The sequence below is a fragment of the Channa argus genome, chromosome 3 (genome assembly GCF_033026475.1).
Source record: "Channa argus isolate prfri chromosome 3, Channa argus male v1.0, whole genome shotgun sequence".
NCBI lineage: Eukaryota > Metazoa > Chordata > Actinopteri > Anabantiformes > Channidae > Channa > Channa argus.
This window is the reverse complement of record NC_090199.1, coordinates 26,026,155-26,039,772: the sequence shown is the minus strand read 5'-3', so window position 1 is coordinate 26,039,772 and position 13,618 is coordinate 26,026,155. Positions and strand designations below refer to the sequence as shown.

Genomic DNA, 13,618 nt, shown 5'->3' with positions numbered 1-13,618 from the left:
AAATCCAGTAGAGCGCTACAGCCGGACACTCCTGAGCCACCTGGCTACATTAAAGGACAAGGAAAAAACTCGCTGGCATGACTATGTAAAGCACCTTACACATCCATATAACAACAAAGTTTCAGAAAACACAACACTGCAACGTTTTGTGAAATTATGTTTTTCTTGAAATCGTTATTGTGCTCTCGTTTTTTTAATGTTGTGCTTTGCACCTATACTCCAACGAGCAGGTAAAAGTCAGATAGCACAGGACATGCTCTGGTCTCATAAAAAGTAGGTATTATATGGACAGTCCTTACAGAGACAGTACAAATGATGCTCATGAGAACATGTAATCTGAGGAGCCAGTTGAACCACTTTGCATGTTTACCCTCACTGAAAAATCATAATTGTTGGGTTGAAATCTCACCATAGTCCTGTACAACACATGTGCCACAATCAAGGAAGTGTTGAAGCTGTAGTGCATTGCTGATTATAATGTTTGAGATTACATGATGTGAAACATGTTAACAAGCTGGTCTAACATGAACAGACCAGGACAAGTGTGATCAGTAACAGTTTGCTATAACACATCTCATTTCTTGCAAATGAGCTGGTGGTGTTTTATGTTATACTAACATTATAGTAATCGAACAAAATTATAGATTCCAGATTTAAATGCTTCCCAATCAATAAATGGAATATTGCCCTACTGTATCTGGCCATCTAAAAAAATTGCTATATGGAAAATCTGTACAATATGTGGTGCTGAGGCCGCTACAAAATGATAAATGATGGAGAGGATTTAGCATATTACATCCTTTACCACAGGTGCTGCAGTTGTTTTAAGTTAATACACAGCAAATCAAAGAAATCAATGTAGTCGAATCCGTGTATTGTATTTATTAGAATCTGGCAAAAACTACTTGGACACCTAAATGACACCTGACTGGTTGGTGGAGGCTTAAGACCACAAGGAGGTAAATCCAGTTTAAAACAACATTAATGTTTGGGAGAATGTAGCTGAACTTTATAAACGCTACTGCTACCTTCAATATTTAAATGCTGGAGTATCACTCAACCACAACTGAGCTACCTTTTAAACTAACAGCTGGACAAAAAAAGCCAAGCAGAGCAGGTTATTTAATTACTGGCACTAGTGTTTATCAAAGTCTTTATTTTATTACACTATTTGTCAATCATTTCAGTGCAGCACAACGCAAACACAAAAACAAATGTCCTGCTACCACACACTGTTAATTTTCTAATCTTTTCTTTTTATCTTTCCCTCTTTTGCAATCACTCCTGATCCAGGGCCTGTGTGCGGGCTGCCAATGTGAGCGACAGCCTGCGGAGTGCCTCTTGGTGCTGGGGAAACTCGTCACACACGTGGAGCAGGATGCTGCTGACGGCATGCACACGCTGCACCTGGCTTTGCAGAGAGGCTTCTACAGACTCGCTTGTGGATAAGGCTTGGTAGCTGCCCTTACACACCTCCTGCAGCTTCTTGCCCTGGCTTTGTAGAGACACCAGGTGGGCGAGGTTCTACCGGGGGGAAAGAGAAAAGATGGGTACATACTGTATGGTCTGTGCTTTTACTTCTACCTAAGGTGGAAAACCCTGAGTAGCTATTTATATCTGGAATTCTTGGTTAGTAGGTGTGTTTCACGTGATACTCAAGTCTAAACTACCTGAACCAGAAAACAATGCCACCACACCTTCATCAGAGTTATTCAAACGGACTACAATTACAAAACCAAATAATAGACAACTACAACTTTTCACTAAAGAGTCTGTGCTCCTTACCTTTTCTTTGGTATCCTGGAAATTTACAATTTCAGTGTCAACGATGTAGCTGGTGCCGCAAAGTTCTAACAGCTGCTGTTTCTGCTCCTCAATCTTGTTGCTCAGACTCTGCTGATTCTCCTGTAGCTCCTTGATACTCTGCTCAGACTCTGCCACATGCTGAAAACAAGTTTACTGGATATAAGATAACAGTGCAACATGCTACAGTCACATAGGCAAACACTGAGAATCCACTTCTCCCACAATACCTTGAGTGTATCCTGGATCTTACGCTGTAAGCTGTGTATGACAAGAGTTAGGTCGCCCTTTGTAGTTTGTTTGTGAGAGGTGTGGAACATGGCCTCCTTACGGAGGACAGTGGTTTCCCTCCTCTCCACTGCTGCTTCACTTTCCCTCAGCAGCTGCTCCTGTTGCTTCATCAGCTGGTTGAGTCGCACCTGCACAGACACACACATACAGTACTGCATCCACAAACATTAAGCAAACAAACATCAGACTGTAGCTTAAGATGCTTTTCTGATTTCACCTACTGAGTTTTACATACATCTACATTTTACTCATGTTTCGTTCACCCAAACCACACAGCTGATTCTCATGTCATGTAGGTTATTAGTACAAAAGGTATTGCAACTTAATACTGAGGAAAAAAAAAACATTTAAAAAACACACAAGTACTGTTGTCATACTTTAATGTTTTGTAAAATTCTCTCACATTTTGGATTTGGGCAGTTAAACCTTTGGACTTCATAACTTGGTTTTTGAACAGATGTGCAGTGAGAACTGTGGGTTGTTTTATACCTTTTCAAACTATGTCCAATCTATTCAATTTCCATTAGGTGGACTCCCCCTTTTGCAATGTGATTACATTTGCAAAAAAGTTGTAGAAATTAAAAACCATTTTCTTCATCTCAAAATAAAACAACAATTTGCTGCTTCATTGTACATATTTAAAAAACTCAGTATTACAGTTTCCCTTTGTTTAATGAATTTTACCCGGCGTTTACCTCCATACGATGTATCTCAGCCTTAATCGTCTGCATTTCTCCCTGGTCCACCTCCACAGCTGAATGGGTCTCTCTCATGAGCTGCGTCTTTTTCTCCCACAGCATGATTTGCCGCCTGCAGGACACACAAGCAGTAAAGGATGCATGTGAAAAAACACCAAGCATGTATGAACTGGTAATGTCGAGGGAAAATGATTATAAGCAAGCTGAAATGAGCGCTACTTACGGCATGATTTCCTACCAATACGTATGTACTAATTAACTAATTTTTGTTCAGTATATAACAAAGAAATACAATTATTTTTTGACTGGCAGCCACACTGATATATTAGAAAAGAAACTTAATATCTATGACTTACTCATATTCCACCAGACTGTTAAGAAGCCTCTCTTTTTCCTCCTGGGTCTTCTCATATTTCATCTGCATCTCAGTACATTCCAGCTCTGCCTCCTAAACACAATCGTGCACATCACAAAGCAATAATTACCAATATTTACAAAGGAATTCAGTAAAAAGGAATTTAACAACCATCCCATGCCTTAAGTCTGTGGAGGAAGTCTGTCTCCATCAGTATATTTTCCTGCTCCAGGGCCTGGCTGAGCTGTCCATCCTTGCTCAGTAGGGTGTTGAGTTTTACCAAATCTCCCTTCAGCATCTTTGCATTTTTCTCCAGCTCTGTCTGCTCTCTGTACTCTACTTCAAGCTGACCTGGTGGGGTTGGAGGGGGTTTCAGAGTTGTTGGTTTATCGCATGTGGCAATGGTTATACTATAAAAACATCATTTTTGTTGTTTTTTTGTGAGGAACCACACATTACATTCTCAGACACACTGCTTACTAGTTCAATATAAAGCAACGTACTTGAATTTTCTGTGACAATAACTTGTAGTGACATGGAAATGTGGGACTATTGGGGGATGTGTGTGCTTCGTTCACTACGTTACATACTCTCCAAGCGGATTTTATTTTGCTGAATGGCAGTGTACTCTGCCTGCAGTTTGAGCATGCTCTTGCTGCTGGTCTCTATGTCCTGGGTGAGTCCTACTAGAGTTCCCTGCTGTTTTATCCAAAACTGCTGGTCCTTTCTTATATTTTCTGCCAGATCCTCAATCTCTGCAGTCAATGACTCTATCTTGATATGCAGAGGACTCAGGTCTTCATGCTGGGAATACAAAATCACAAAAGAAACATGTGAGCTTATTATTATATACCAGTTGAAAGACTTCTTCTCTTTGATTTATCCACATGAACAACACACAACCAGGGATTACTGCCTCCCCAACATCTCTCACCCCAGTGCTGGCTGCGATTTCACAGATCTTTTTGTTGTATTTTGCAATGGTGGCCTGTTTCTGTCCGATGACTGTAATTAAAGAAGAAATCTTATCCTGGTGGGATGTCAATAACTTGTTGTAGTTCGTGATCTCCTCATCAAGAGTCTCCTGGTTAAGGGCCAGGCTGTCCAGATGTTGGCTGACCATGCTGCTCTCCAGTCCCACAGACACCATCTCGTTCTCTAGCTGCCACAACTGAGAGATCTAAACAGGCCAAACAGACAAAAGGCAAAGATTTTTACGTATGTACAGTATATTTCTACAATTATGCATGTGTTGTTTGTGTCCTTTGTGTAATGTTTTATCTTCAGCACTGTGTTCTTTTTCAAATTTTCCATTTCCTCTCACTTTCCATTGCTTTGGGGAACAAATCTTGGTGATGGTTAACTCGTTAATTCGTCTTTAATGATCCCCTCTTTACCTTATCTTTCTTGAGTGTGGCCATCTTGCCCGTGAGCCGTTCAGAGTACTTGGCAGCTTGGTTGTGGGTGAGCTTCCGCTGCATGTGGGTCATGATCTTGTCCTCCAACTCCAAACGCAGTGCACTCTCTTTCTCCAACTGCCTCTTTTGATCATTCACTTCAGTCTGGTGGGTGTCGCTTTCCTAGAATGCCCAAGGAAAGAAAGAGAAGAGGAAAAAAAAACAAGAATCAGAAAGTGGCATAGTTAAGAAGAGAGAGAGAGAGATACAGAAGCTTTTTTTCATTTGTTTACCTTTGAAAGTCTGGCAAGGGTGTGAACTGTCTCTCTCAGAGTGCGGAGACAGGTGCTGTAGTCGGCCTGCAGGGCCTCCTGCTGGGCTTGCTTCTGACTGATTAACTTCTTAGAGGTGGCACAGTCCACCTGGGACCAGTTCAGCTTCATAGTAAGAGTTTCATTTAGCTCTTGCTCTTCAGTGGTGGATTTCTTGTAGCCTTCAATCTCTCTGTCCAGTACAATAACCTGGTGCTGAACCTCACTGAGGGAAACAAGAACAGCAAAAAGAAATGAACAAAACATGCGTTTGGTTGAATTTTCGTTACCTTTTCATTTAAACTTCAGGATTTTTCTTGGAATTATTTTACCTCACTTAAATGGTCACTGTGAATAAAATAACAAATGACAACATATAAAATGTTATTGTAAATCCTGCATTTTCATGTTGTTTATGAAGCATGTGCCCAGCAGGACTAACTATTATTAATAACAGATTATTAATTAAATGTATATGTGGCCTCCACATAGCATTTTAATATTGAGCCTTCCTTTGCCCCTTTTCTCACCGCAAGGCCGCCTGCATTGCGCTGAAAGCCTCATCTCGTTTCCTCATGCCCACCAGGCTGCTGTTCCACTGCTGCAGCAGCTGTTTACGTGCCAGCATCAGAGACTCCATTTCCATCTCAGCCTGCACACAAACAAACATGGATGATACCACTGATGCGGTATAGATACTTCACCAACAGTCAGCAAGAAAATACAAGACTTAAATTTTCTTTCTGAAGGAGCAATTCAATTCATTTTTGAATAGTTAATGTTATAAATAACTTCACTGATTTTTTGGCCTATTTTGCGAGTAAAATGTCTGCTAAATATTTCTCTACACACTAAACAGCATAATTAGCAAAAAACTGGATCAGGGACAAGATATTTATCTTTGGAGATGGTAGAGGCCAACATAGAGGTAAAGTGAGCATGGATTTTGACCTTACTGTGTGTTCATAAAGCAGCCAGAACTACAACTCCATATCATGTAGTAAACAACTGTTTTGCTAAATAATAATGTGTCAGCAGTATCCTCACAGTTAGTCCTACACCCCCTAAGTGGCCAAACATTAACACTGGTGGTCTTAAGAATGCCATTGAAGACAGGGGTGAGCGTGGCCATTCTGAACCATTCTTTCAAGTTCAAGCGGATTTAACTGCTGTTTGTTCTGACAGGTGGTTAACCCATAATAATACATCAGCATTTATTAGTTCAAAATATTTTTTATAAAAACCATATTATAATTTTTTAAGTTTCATTTTTAAAAATGTCCAACAGTTGCTTTTAGTTTTAACAGTACTCGCATGGTGATTAAACATTTCAAACTTACTGTTTTCTGCCATTTTTACTTACCAGAGACAGGGCCTCCTTGGCTGCCTGTGTCTCCTGTGCTTGAGCTCTGGCCTGGGCTTCATACATGGCTATCTGCTGCATTTGCCTCTCCATTTCCTTTGTTAGGTGTTCCACATACAAATCCTGATAACACAAGACTATTGGTAATTAATTACTTAGTGACAATACCTACAGTTATAAAAAGATGGGATGTTTTTTAATGCGCCTAACTTCAGCCTGTAACCTGCTTTAATTTCTGCTCCTCAGCCTTGCTCTTCTCCACTCCTGCTTTGTGTTTTGCATTCTTCATGGCTTTGACATTAGAGCGTAGATCTTCACTGACTTCTTTTGTGAAGTTAAGATGCATCAACAGGCTGTCAAGTTCTGACTGTACCTGGGACACTATGGAGAAGAGATACAAGCACAAACATTTAAACCTGAACCTTAAACTACTTAAGATGATTTGTTCAAGTTTTATACTATGAACTGAACTTAGGTCAATCTTGGTAAACGAAAACCAATGCGTACAAAGATATTTGAGTTATTTCTGTGTGACTTTTCAGAGATTTCTGTTATCAGCACAAACAGAAAAAGTTAAAGATTATGGTTCAATATACCTCAATTTGTTCCATGGCTATTTAAGAGTGTGTTAAACTGTTGTTATGACCTGGGTCATTATGTGTGTTATTATTGTTATTGTTTTGTTGTCTCCTCCTCCTCCTGTGTTTTGTGTGGGTGTCTGAGGGATGAGCCACAGGTGGTTTTCACGGATTGGTCTATTTGAAATCATTGTCAACACCTGTATAGAGAAGATGTAACTACTTTATTCATACACTCCTGTTTTGGGTTAGAAGTTATACATCCTGTCATTTATTTGTGTATTGTTTTGGTTTGATTAGGTAAAGTAGGGTTTGTGCTCAGGTTTTTTGTTTTGGCCATTGCTCACATCTGAGGCATATGAATTGCTCCCATTGGGTTTTGGAACACTTGGTCTGGTTTCTGCTTGGGGATGGAAAGAGTGGTTGAGCACATCGTGTTATGTCTATGTTCCCTTAGACCAGGAGCATAACATGATTTGGGGGCTCGTTACATGGCTTTGATTCTCCTTTGCCGTAGGTATTATGTTATTTGTCAAGTAGTTGTTTAGTTTTGTCAGGTGAGTAAGGTAATAAGCTTAGATGAGCTGTGTGAGCTCATCTCGCTAGGAGGAGTTTAAAAATCAGCTTCCTGAGAAAATTGTGATACACTAAAATCTTTCTGCGGCTGCTGATGGGTTTGCTTCTGAAACACGCATTATGTCCAGCTGTCATCCAATTTGGTGACTGGCAAGTGTAAAATTGCTGTGCGACTTCAGTTACCCATTGCAGGTATAGAGCTTATACTGCTGGAAAAGTTTTTCCATCTCGGGAGGCTGCTGCCAAAATTCCGTGCACTGAGTGAGATGTGTGTGTACCGCGTATCATCCAGAGAGTCAGCGCGCATTAGAAATATTTCACCAAATGTTCAAAACCATGATTCGGAAGTCCTGTTTCCTATGTTGTTTGCCCTCTGGCTGTAGCATAATGAACCAATCCATGCGCGCTCGCGCCAACTGAAGCAGTATAGTCCACGCCCACCGGTGAGTGGGCCAAAAAGTTGCTACTTTATCGCTCTCATGCTGCGCTCAATCACGTCCGCAATCACACCGTAAGAGAGCGGCGACTGTAGCACTTCTTCCATCTTTATCCTTCAGTGGCTGCCGCTGATGATGCGAGACGCCGTTGCTTGTGAGAAAAATCACAGAGCGGGAATGAACCGTGACGTGGCGGCGAATTTTCTCCGCGTCTTCTGAAGCCGTCTGCATCTCTTTAACTAGGTGCTGAAAATGGGACCAAACAGACCATCAGGGCTGATGGGTCCCTCCATCGTATCCTTCCTGACGGCCTCTGGGATGGAGGAAAGATGGAGTCGTCCGAGCCCGGTTCCTGTAGATGTTGCTCAGTAAGCAGGCGGTCAGGAGGCTCAATGTCAAGGACATCGCTCATAACCCAATACTGCTCCGGGGTTTCCGAGAAAAAGAATCAGCCCGGGAGCGTAGGGTGTCCACAGGTAGAAGCCTGCAGAACATGCAGGAAGCCCGGTCGGTAAGAGCGAGGCCCGCGTGTTGCGCCCCCAAGCAGCCAAGGCAGCGTGAAGGTCACCGGGTTCGATGTAGCCAACGTTACAAGAGCCGCAGATCCTGGTGGCGCCTTCTTAGCTTTGCTCCCGCCGTTATCATCGCCGCCGGAGGTGCTGCCGCTGCGTCGCTTTTCTTTAGAGGACATATCTGCTCTTAGTTGGCACAAGGCTGAAGGATAAAGAGGGAAGAAGTGCTACAGTCGCCGCTGTCTTATAGTGTGATTGCGGACGTGATTGAGCGCACCATAAAGCGATAGAGCGATAAAGTAGCAACTTTTGGCCCACTCACCGGTGGGCGTGGACTATACTGCTTCATTTGGCGCGAGCGTGCAGGGATTGGTGCATTATGCTACAGCCAGAGGGCAAACAACATAGTCATAGAATCTGGGATTACAATACGTAACCATCGTTCTGCACCGAGTCTAGCAGTGAGTGGGACGAGGGAAACTCATCAGGGTTTAGGGTTTTGTGCTCGGCCCATTGCGTTTCCCTATGAGAAATGGCTCTCAGAGAACCCATGTCCAGAAACCAACATTCTGGATTATGTTAGACCTGTGATCGTCCTGGCCATAAACTTAGTGAAGCCGATTAAGTAATGCGTGCAAGAAAAAACATGCTTAAAAAGTATGTTGAATTGGGAAGGTGTATTTTCTTCTCTTGCCATAGCTCCTGCTGTCTCGGTCTCTTAGTCTGTCCCGCAACCACCATTCAATCTTAACGATGATGGCTTAAATGACAGACATAGCTTTGCTCCCTGTGCCGCCTTCCAAACAAAGAGATCCTGAATAACTTAAAAGCATATTTGCCACACCTACCCGAACCGCCAAAATCTGACATTAGGAAAGTCATCGAAAATAATCTGACTTTATTAACGACATTCCCACTCAAACTCCTGCGATTAGCCATGACATTGATGTAGGTGCCCACAAACCCATTAAACAGCATGTGTATCGTGTCCATCCTACAAAACGTACAGCGATGCAACACGAAGATAAAATACCTCCCTGACCATGGCTTTTAATAATCCATAAACTTTATCTCCTCTTCTTGTTCCCAAACCAGACGTTTCCACTTCCACGTAAGGATGACTGTGTAAGACCGTGTTGGTTCTGCCATATATGTCACCAAACAGGACCTCGTCAAAGTAAAATAAGTGCCTTGGTCCCCCAGACCATTTCCTCCAGTATACAGTTCTGCCATTTGGATTAAGAAATGCCACTTTCCAGCGGCTGATGAATACAGTGCTTTCAGGTGTGAACACGTGAAGTATACTTGGATGACATAGTGACCTATTCGGCAGCCTGGTCTGAGCACCTGAAAACCTTTGGTGAACCTTTAGGTCGTTTGCCTGCTGCTTCCCTCACTCTTAACCTGGCCTAAATGTAAGTTTGGGAAAGCGGTCGATACCTATTTGGCAAACAAGTGGGACAGGGCCAAGTGTGCCCTCCTGCTGCCAAAGTTCAGGCCATCCTAGACTTTGCAGCTCCCCAGACACACCGTGAGCTTCGTCGCTTTCACGGTGGCTGGGAATTATCGTGATTTTTGTAAACACTTCTCTGACGTCACTGACGAGCTTAGTAAACCCCTAAACCCCCGCACCAGTTGTCAGAGAAATGTCAGTGAGCTTTTCAAGCTGCCCAAGTTGTCCTCTGCAGTGCCCCTGTGTTCGCTGCCCCAAACTTTACGCATCCATTTAAGTTGGAGTTGGATGCCAGTGCTCTCAGATGATGGTATAGTAAAACATTTACTTGGGGGGAATGACCTGGGTCATTATGTGTGTTATTTTTTTTAATTGTTTAATTGTTTTGTTGTCTCTCTCTCTCCTCCTCGTGTGTTGGAATGAGCCACAGGTGGGGTTCACGGATTGGTCCATTTCAATTAATTGTCGCCACCTGATTGGGCGAGATGTAACTACTTTCTTCATATACCCCAGATGTCAGCCGCCTTTCCTCGCCACCTCTGCCACTCCCTACCAACTCAGCATCCTGTTTTGGACTCAGTAAGAAAGCTTAGTGAATCGTGTGTTGTGCAGATATATCTGTAAATAAGTACATATATAATTCACTGTAAATATTGAGCACCAGGTAGCCACAGCAGAATTGAGAAGCGCTTTTATTTTAGTCATTTTTCTCCTGTTTTGTGTTAGGAGTTTAGGTTATACATCCTGCCGTTTATTTGTGTATTGTTTTGGTTTGATTAGGGAAGCTAGGGTTTGTGCTACGGTTTTCTTGTTTGTTGATTTGGCCACTGCTCACATCCGAGGCAAATTAATTGCTCCCATTTGGTTTTGGAACACTTGGTCTGGTTTTTGCTTGGGGATGGAAAGAGTGGTGGAGCACATCGTGTTATGTCTAGGTTCCCATAGACCAGGGGCATAACACTAACATTATTTTGCTCAAATAAAAAGCATTTTTTTAACCATACGCACGATTATGGACTAACACCAAATGGGAAGTCAGTCTCACCACTAGCTTTGGCTTTGGTGTTCTGGCTGGTAAGATGAGAGTACTGGCTCTTCATTTCGTCCAGTTGATCCTGTGCCTGGTGACGTTTGGCTTCAGCCTGTGCCTTTGTCTGATGATGGTCCTCCAGCCTAGTGTGGACTCGAGCCAGTTGCTCCTGAAGCCTGAACACCTCAACACCCATCTCCAGCATGTGGCTGGCATCTGCTTTCTCAATTGCCAGCTGGAGCAGTGGGAGAGGGATTATAGATAGGAATCAGAGAACAAGCTGACCTGACAATCTCAAGAAGTGCTCTAGTTCCATGTCAACAGCACCATCTTCTGGACATGTCACTCTATACAGTGTAAAGAAAGTGATTAAAATGTCCTTGGCTTGATGTCATATCTATACTGTAGAATTGAATATGTACAGGTGTTTATTAATAGAGCGTATAATTCTAAAAAACAAACAAAACAGTAAGCCAACCTTTTCTTTCAGGTACAGATTGATCCTCTCTAGCTGCTTTTGAAGCTGGCTGCTGAGAGCAGCTTGTTGTCTTCTGACCATTGGCTGCCAACAGATCAAACATGGCATTAATGACATGACATTAGATTGCACAATATCTAGTATAGTTCTTATGAAATCTGCGGGGGTATATAAATGAAACTTGTGTATCTGATAGTTGTGCTAATACTAACACATCATTATTAACTTGCTAATAATTTGTATAGGAATAATTTGAAGGAAAAGCCACAGACATGCTCAGGGTCAAGAACAATAAACTCCTCCTCCTCCTCCTCCAGAAACTCCTGATCCTCCATGTATTCTGATGCATTGAAGTTTGATTGGTGAGGATTAAAAAGCACTTCAGCAACATCATCTTGTTCTGAAAAAAGAAAAGAAAATCCATTATGTAACCCAATAACATCAATACTGTAAAATGTCAGAAATTCAAACACCACTGACAATTGCCTAATATAGAATTTGAAAGCATTTTTGTCTGTTTACGACTGTGATTTCAAAACGGACATTCCACTTATTTCTGCACTTATCTACATTTTTGTTATCACTTTTTGCTCCTGCTATAATTTTTCAGCACAATATCTTGTCTTTGCACAATAAAGGTTCCTGTAATAAATGTCCACTAATTAAAGGTAGTAGTAGTAAAAGCCCCTTGAACTTATCAAAACTATATTAGCCTATTTTTTTTTCTTAAAACATCCAATGCTGTGCCATATGTTTCTGTATATAATACTGAAATATAAATCCCTAAAAGAGCTTGTAATGTGACTGACCTAATGAGGCCGCTGGGGAATCTTCATCTGCACCACTGATAAGATGTGGGTGAGCTGAGCCATCCAGTTCTGGTTCTGACTGACCCTGTGAGCCACAATGGGACAAAGACAGAGCATGTGCAAAGGTCCTTAACACTATAGTATACAGTATAGTTTATTAGTTATTAGGCTTAAGCTCCTCTATAGTTTGTGCAGTAATGACATCACAGAAACCTCACAGCACCAAGACATGGGTAACTTATATCTGTAAGAAGCTGATGAAAAAAGAAATGATGAAAAATGTGTTGGGCAGTAGTGAGCTACATGTACTGAAACTAGTAGCTTTGCCAACATTTAGCAGCAGCTTGCTGGGAGCTCAATTATATTATATTATTTGCACAATTAAATTTTATAATTTTTGGAAAACTTTGACTTCATAATTCGGATCATGTGTTGTATAAACAAGGTCTTCGGCTGTAGAAAGCAAAAACACCAGCCCATTGTTTGACCAGTATTCAAGCTGTTTACACTGTCTACAAAGTTTTTAAAGTTGTTAAAATGTTAATGTCAGATGTTAAGAAGCTGCAGAAACACAAATGGCCTGTTTTTTTTTTAAGACCACTGCCGAAGTGGTCACTAGAAGTAACGTATGGCATAAGTACAGGTTTAAAGCCAATTTGACATCAGGAGACATTTGACTCGTTTATTTCGGAGACACGCTACCTCCTGAGCAGGCGGAGCATTCCCCTCAGAGTCTTCCGCTCCTTTGTCAGCCCTTTCCTGTCGCTTGAAGTCTCTCTCATCCCGCCTGGACCTTCCGTCCTCCCCGCCTTCCTTACCTCCAGCGCTCTGCATTGGACCTGTTACGGCGAATTTCTCCGTTAGCGTCAGTTAGCATAACTTTACTAGCTTCTTAACATGGAGTTTTCTCCCCCCTGTTAGCTAGAGAACAGCAACAAAAAGATAAACACCACGTTACTGTAACTTGTTTAGTTATGTTTTTTTTTTATTGTTTCTTTTATTTCAGCTCGCATCTGTGGCCATACAGAAAGCACTAATTCACCTAACTGTAAGGCCATTTCCTAACGCTAGCTCCCGGTTGCTTATCTTTCATGAAGCAAGCTTGGTAGCTAACATTAGTCTAAGAGCAGCAATTATTAGAGCTCAAGCAGAGATGTCGAACAAAAGATTGATCCACAATTACAAAAGTTGTCGATAAATATTTAACCAATAAAATAAATACAACGCATTTTCAAAGAACATATTTAGCTGTTAGTCCTAATAAACGACCATTTACAGGCGATTTCTTACCAGCGTAGCACTGACAAATTAGTGTACTGACGTTGCTAGGTAACCGTAAACTTCCGATGGAGTGGGAGGCGCAGTTCTCTTCTGATGTGTCGTCACAAGTGTGCGTGCTGTGGGTGTTTTTGTTTTTACCGGTAGTAATACAATAATGATGACTATACAGAGTTCTTAACATGGCATCAATGCTTTAATTGAAACTACAGCAGTGTACTTCTCAGCCTTTCCAGCTGAGGCAAGCTT

The 13,618-nt window shown here is 41.8% G+C and overlaps 1 protein-coding gene across 1 annotated transcript; it reads right to left on the bottom strand.

Annotated features, from left to right (window-relative positions):
• Window positions 1-867: 867 nt before the first annotated feature.
• Window positions 868-13,553, bottom strand: LOC137123914 (coiled-coil domain-containing protein 40-like). Its single transcript, XM_067498314.1, has 19 exons — window positions 13,382-13,553; window positions 12,794-12,930; window positions 12,092-12,176; window positions 11,555-11,682; window positions 11,283-11,366; window positions 10,820-11,039; window positions 6,442-6,599; window positions 6,219-6,341; window positions 5,386-5,507; window positions 4,838-5,081; window positions 4,545-4,727; window positions 4,082-4,327; window positions 3,738-3,951; window positions 3,329-3,498; window positions 3,149-3,240; window positions 2,790-2,904; window positions 2,034-2,222; window positions 1,786-1,944; window positions 868-1,524 (listed from the first exon to the last, which is right to left on the bottom strand). The coding sequence occupies exons 1-19, from the start codon at window positions 13,551-13,553 to the stop codon at window positions 1,279-1,281; spliced, it is 3,087 nt and encodes a 1,028-aa protein (XP_067354415.1). The 3' UTR covers window positions 868-1,278.
• Window positions 13,554-13,618: the final 65 nt, after the last annotated feature.